Raw genomic sequence first — 6,680 nt, 5'->3', positions numbered from 1 at the left:
GATCTTTGCTGACAGACAGACAAACCAACGGACACGACAGGAAACAACCTCCTTGGTGGAGGAAACAAAAGGGTCACATGTAGGAGCAGAGAGAAGGTTTTAACAAAGGGGTTACCCGTGACCTTTGACCCCATGAACCTTGAAATCAGTGGTGATCACCCTTGACCCATGAGGTGTCCAGCTGTGCAGTTTAACCTTCCTGTTATACATCTGCAGAGTGAGAGCATGGGCTGATCTGTGACCTTGACCGGATTACCACTGATATTTAAATCACTTGTTCCGTGTTTGACATGTCCTGAAAATTTCATGAAAATCCTTGAGTGATCTTACACACAGACAGACGTTAACAAACACAACCTCCTTGGTGGAGGTAACAAGTCTGACTCAGTCCTGCCATCAGGCCACTGAGAACCTGGTACCTGAGCATTGTTAGAGTTAGAGTTAAATGAAGCGTCCTGCAATCTGTGGAGATATATTAGAATAAGTCTCTCTGGAAATAATTATTTTAATCCAAAGTAGTCCAAAACTTGTTTTGTCAAAGCCAGGTCACCTACTTGTGAATCAGGAGACATTCAGGGGTGCAAGATGTCATAAAAAATTAAAAATAATAATAATAATATTAACTGTTAATATTTATTGGAGAATATTTCATGAATGTTTATCCGCTCTGACACAGAAAGAAAACCACCGAAACACAATACATACTAAAAAAATAATTTATTCAAAACATAATTTAGTCAATAAAAAAAATTCCTGGACATGAATTGAAGATGAGGTTCTTTGATTTAACTAAATGAAAAGAAGCTCAGAGCTAAAACCCAAACCTGACGTCACAACAAAAACACTGAATAATTCAAGATTAAAACATGCCGTCCAAAGGAAAAGTGCCTCCCAAATCCTGAGGAACCAGAGGTCCTACGTGGCCAGTCGGCCCCTCCTCTGCAGTCGGTTAAAACGTTTCAGTGCGTCTGATGATCCTGAACGCATCCAGGGATCTGTGAGCACGGTTTCTACTGAGCTCTCGTGGTTCAGACTTGGGGGGGAAAGCTCAGGAGAGGAGGAGTCCTCAGACACATCCGGAGCTCCTGGGGGAGAGAAACATTTCTTATTCTCCAGAGTCATTTAAAAACAAAAAAACTGATATGATTATATGAAATATTTAGGAGAAGTGTGTGTTTAGCGTTGGGACTGACGGAGTGGAGGCATCAGCTGACCTGTCGTGTACTGGCTCCTCCCCTCAGCGCCACGCTCTGCTTCCTGCTGGTCACCTGAGGGGGCGGGGCGGTCGGCCCGATGTCCACCCGGCTGGCTGGAAACACCTCCATCCTGAAGATAAGAAGAAAACAAGGTGAAGAACTGGATTTCAGAATAAAAGACTCAAGCGCACACAATGAGGTTGTGTGGCTGTCATTTAAGCGAGCAGCTCAATGGACTGCAGCAGTATTTATGAGGATGTCTCCAAAGTGCTTTGAAAGTTTTGTGGATGTTCATATTTTCTCGCTCTCGTACTGCAATTTTCAACATGCTTAAAACAATTTGCTCAGATTTTCTCTAAAAAATTAGTCTCAGTCGCTACAGGTGTCTGGATCTGTCTCAAACTTTTCTCAAAGAACGAGAAACGCAAGACAACTTGGTGAAGGCTCAGTGACCTCTGAAAACACAACAACTGGGGCTGAACATTATGACCCAGCAGGTCGTGATCGCAGCAGAAACAGGACCAGCTGCAGCTTTCAACAGGTCAGCCTGGTCCTCATCCAGCAGCTTCGGCTCCTCTTTTCCTCTGAGCTCCGGATCATTTAATGACCGTCGGACTGGAGAGAGGCTGCTATTTATAGGCACAAATAAAGTCTGTACCTTTTTTATTAGAGAGAAAAGCTGACAGTGGTTTTTGACTAAAGTAATAACCCAAACAAAACAAAAATATCAACTGATAAAAATAAGTCATTACTAATTTTAGATTTGATTCTACATGATTATTTAAAAAAATCTAACTAATGAGACAGGCCTTGATAAAAAGGATGGTGAACTTAAAAAAGATTTACCTACGGGGACATGTCAACCTGAGGTGTGTCCTGTAATCAGCATCACATGTGTCTTAAGTCCTGTGATCAGTCAGTCTGCCTGTTTAAAGGGTAGCATGTAGTCACAGGGCTGTTTGGTATCATGGTGTGTACCACACTGAACATGGAGCACAGACAGCTGAGGACAGAGTTGTCTCAGGAGCTTAGAAAGACAATGATTGACATCATGTTAATAGTAAAAACTATAAGACCATCTCCAAGCAGCTGGATGTTCCTGTGACTGCAGCTGCTCAGATTATTCAGAAGGTTAATGTCCACAGGACCGGAGACGACCTCCCTGGATGTGGACACAAGAGGAACATTGATGACAACCAAATGGTAACCAAAGAGTCCACAACATCTTCTTAAGAGATTAGAGGTGAACTCCAAGGTCAAAGTTTATCAGTGTCAGATCTCACCATCGGTCACGACCAAGGAGGACATCACTGTTGAGAGCAAATCCTAAAAACTTGAGACTGAACTTCAAAAATCATACTGAGAAGCTACAAAGCTTCTGGGAGAATGTCCTCTGGACAGATGAGACAAAACTGGAGCTTTTTGACAACAAGTCCCATCAGCTCCGTGTTGACAGAATAACAATGAAACAAAGAGAAGAACCCTGAACCTACAGAGGAACATGGAGGAGGCTCGGTTCTGTTCAGGTCCTGTTCTGGTTCGGACACAGGAGGTCCTGAATCTGTTCAGGGTCCATTGAAATCTCAAGACAATCAAGCCATTCTGGAAGTAAATGTGCTGCTCAGAGTCAGAAAGCTAGGTCTCAGTCAAAGGTCAAACAATTATCCTCCAACAGGATAAAGACCCAAAACACCAAGAATGGCTCAGAACCAAACATTGGACCGTTCTGAAGTGGCCTCTGAGCCCTGATCTGAATCCTGTTGAACATCTGTGGAAGGAGCTGAAACATCTGGAGAAGGAACCTTCAAAATGAGACAGATGGAGCAGTTTGTTCATGAGGAGAGGGACAAAATACCTTGATTGCCTCAAAAGATTATGCAACAAAATATTAAGTTAAAGTTGCCACCATTTTTGTCAAGATCAGTTTCATTAGTTAGTTGGATTATTTTATCATTAACTCTGTCAAACCACAATGTTTGAATTCAATGAGTTCATTTTCAGGAATTGTTTTTCTTGTTATTACTTTTGTCAGTTTCAAGTCATTCCAGTGACCTGTGGGGGATTTTCTTTCTTTCATGAAAGGGTGCAAACAAAGATTTTGTTCTTGTCTGTTTGGTCCAAACCTCCGAACCGCTGGTGTCAAAAGTTCACAATTCTGTCTTGCGGATGGAGCAAAAATGTGCTACATTTCTGCACCGTATGCGAATGTGTGAGTTCAGGGACTCCAAGTGAAAACTGGCACATTTCCTTGCAATTTTGCGTCTCCAACTAGTTGCAAACAGTTGCAGCCCAGAGAGAGAGAGAGAGACAGAGACAGAGACAGAGCGACAGAGCCCAGATTTAGTACCCGAGAATGCTGCTGGGACCGTTTGGCGAGCCTCCTCCTCTCCCTGGCCGACGGCTGACGGATCCTCTCCAGCTCTGGAGTTTGGGGCACTGGAGAAGCATCACCTAGGGGGTCTCAACACAACAAACAAACAACCAAGGAGGGGGAGAAAAAATTCAATGAGCCATGTTAGAACAATTTAGTCACGATGTTCAACGTGTACTTTTATTTCCCCGTTCTGTCTGGGTGCTGAACTTCAGCTGTCAGGGAGTGAATTTTAACCAAAGCAACTAAATGAAGAAATTAACTGTTAACTTGTGAAACGGGCACAAAGCCTCCTTTCATGTCCTCATCTTCTGCGTTTGAGCTGTAGGATCACTGAACACAGTTTTGATAAAAACTAAAGCACAATTATAGCTTCATAACTTTTAAACAGATTACTACTTTAACAAAACACCAACATGAAACCAGACGGGTCTGAACCATCATGTGGGAGAATTTAAGAGTTTCATTTGTCTAAACTGCAAGTAATTTCTCTTCAACGTGGGGCAAACAAACAAGGAACAAACTTGTGATAACTCAGAGTTATGGTAGGTTGTCTTTTGTGTCGTTAAACTGCTGCAGCTCATCAGTTCAAAAAGAATTAACATAATAACAGATGTTAATATAATATACAACATATCAACATAAGTTTTATTAAGTTCTGTCCCGTTGGTCTTACCAATGAAAGCGCTCTCTGACTCCAGCAGGAAACCTCGTCTGGTTGATCCGCTCACACTCCTCTGCAACACACACACACCTGCTCACAGCTCAACCCCAACAATGTTACCCGTTACATGAGGCACTATTAGAACGCTGAAATCTCACCAGATAATCATTTTGCTGTGGTGGGGACATGTCCAAATAATCTGTAACACAAAAGGACACTTTTTTACCTTTCGTATCTGGAATAAAAGATGATCATATGTTCACCTTTACACATATATATATATATATATATATATATATATATATATATATATATATATATATATATATATATATATATAGCCTTTTATATGGTTACAAACTGCTCTGACCATCTTGGGCTGTAGATCTGCGGCTGCTGAACTGGTGATATGAATCTCTGTAGTCTTGGCTCCTCCTGTTGACAGCGTCCTCGCTGGAGCCCAGCCTCGACTCGCCGTCTGCCTCGCACAGGGAGCATTCGTACAAACTACAGTCAGAGTCAGACAACTTTAATGACACCGACGGGCGACCTGTTTGTAGCCCCCTGGTTCACATTCAACACACACCATCACCAAAGTAAAGAACAGGAAATAATAAAGTACAAGAAAACGGCCTATTTGTTGCTAAAACATGAGCATAGTTTCTGTTCAGAGGCCTAATAGTAGAGGGGTTAGTGATTGGTTCTCAAATTGGACACTGTAGCAATGAGAGATAATTATCTTTGCTTCCTCAGCTGCTTGTTTCTTCCAAAGACACAACAAGTTTGTTAGGCTAGAATCAGGACCAGTGGGCGTCCTGATGGTAATAAAGATGTGGTAATGTTCTGATGCACATGAGAGCTGTTCAGAAGAGCCGGCTCTTTGAAACGGAGAGAAAAATTTGGTGACGGAGTCATTTACCCCCAATGAGCCTAAATCGGTTGTTTTATTCTCATTTGTAGGTGCCAGTCACAGCCAATAAGGCAACATCTTAACTGGAGCAGAAACCTGATGGTGTATTTCCAGGGTACTTCAGCTGAAGGGAGTCATGGATGCGCAGCAGGTTTCTGGGCTCCATGTTTCTGGAGTTGGGCCTTCGGACCGGAGCCTGGAGACGGAGCCGGGCCATATCGAACACGTCTACCGCCGGACGCAGCTGATGTCTGAACAGATGAGGACAAGCAGTCAGTCAGACAGCTGAAGGATCGACTGAAGGGTCATCAGTCAAATGCTTGTTCAATTTTATTAGATGTCTGAAGGACTTGCAAACAATATTCATTTAAATGTCTGCCACTTCTCCAGTTTTCTTCCTTTTTTGTTTAACAACACACATAGGCTGAGATATGCCAAGTTTTCAAGCTAATATCTCTTTAGAAACCAAATTGTTGGTAATAAATTAATACTTTTTTGCCTGTCAAACTTTTGTTTTCATTAACGTTTTTGTTGATTTACTTAAAGAAATAAGAACAAATCTTGTTTTACCAACAATATCTACTTACAAAGTGCCTAAAATGCTGCTCAACTTTGCTAACTTTAATAAAAACAGTTTCCCAGCTTTTTTGGAACGTGTTGCAGGCATCAAATTCAAAATGAGTGAATATTTGCACAAAACAATAAAGTTTATAAGTTTGAACATTAAACATCTTGTCTTTGTAGTGTTTTCAATTGAATAAAGGTTGAAAAGGATTTGCAAATCATTGTATCCTGTTTTTATTTATGTTTTACACAACGTCCCAACTTCACTGGAACTGGGGTTGTATTAAACGACCTGAACATGTTTAAAATGCTGCTTCAAAGAGTGTTTATGGATTGAAGGCAGCTCTGCTTTAACTCCTTCACTGGTGATTAAAAAATAGTAATAAAATAAAATACAAACTGATGAGACAACGAGATCATGCTGTTCCACTACTAATTTGACTTCTTTACTTAATTTTAAATCAGGCAGAGTAAACGGGAAACCAACTAGGACATTTTAAACATGGGGCTCAACATTTTGACTGGTTGAAGATGAGCTCTGACAAAAACAGTTTTTTTGCTCTGGTCTACCAAAATTTGATAACATTTTACTGCATTCAGGAGCTCACTTTTAACTAGTTTGTCCGCTTGTCTTTTCACATATTCTCAAGCACAAGAGAAGTAAAACGACACCTAACAGTAGTGCTGGGCGATATAACGATAAATCTCGTGGGGACGATAGAAAAGTGTCTATCGTGATATATTTTCTTCTATCGTCTCTATAGTTTCTATCATAATTGTATCAATGATTCATGTAAATATTTCATAACGTAGGCCACGACGAATGTATTAGTGTTGTCACTTTGCATAAATTCAGTTTATATAAGTGATAAATAATAAGAAAAAAATAATTATTTTGCGAAGAACCTCCGTTTTGCGACATGACGCTGCTTTACGTGTGGGTTTGCGACTTGCTTTACGGCAGCAGCTTTCTGT

General features: G+C 41.0%; 1 protein-coding gene across 4 annotated transcripts in view; it reads right to left on the bottom strand.

The window, feature by feature from the left end:
* Positions 1 to 700: 700 nt before the first annotated feature.
* The window catches only part of LOC108240049 (centrosome and spindle pole associated protein 1-like), a 21,334-nt gene continuing 15,354 nt past the window's right edge, over positions 701 to 6,680 (bottom strand). For all 4 annotated transcript variants that reach the window (XM_017423165.3, XM_017423163.3, XM_017423164.3 and 1 more), the window contains 7 exons: positions 5,238 to 5,392; positions 4,602 to 4,709; positions 4,390 to 4,430; positions 4,244 to 4,304; positions 3,544 to 3,656; positions 1,215 to 1,326; positions 701 to 1,085 (listed from right to left, as the gene is read on the bottom strand). In XM_017423165.3, the coding sequence (XP_017278654.1) occupies positions 916 to 1,085; positions 1,215 to 1,326; positions 3,544 to 3,656; positions 4,244 to 4,304; positions 4,390 to 4,430; positions 4,602 to 4,709; positions 5,238 to 5,392 (760 nt within the window). In that variant the 3' untranslated portion in view covers positions 701 to 915. The remainder of the gene's footprint in view (positions 1,086 to 1,214; positions 1,327 to 3,543; positions 3,657 to 4,243; positions 4,305 to 4,389; positions 4,431 to 4,601; positions 4,710 to 5,237; positions 5,393 to 6,680) is intronic.

The sequence above is a fragment of the Kryptolebias marmoratus genome, linkage group LG9 (assembly GCF_001649575.2).
Source record: "Kryptolebias marmoratus isolate JLee-2015 linkage group LG9, ASM164957v2, whole genome shotgun sequence".
Classification (NCBI taxonomy): Eukaryota; Metazoa; Chordata; class Actinopteri; order Cyprinodontiformes; family Rivulidae; genus Kryptolebias; species Kryptolebias marmoratus.
Note: the sequence above shows the minus strand (reverse complement) of the source record. Positions and strands in the feature narration are given on the sequence as shown.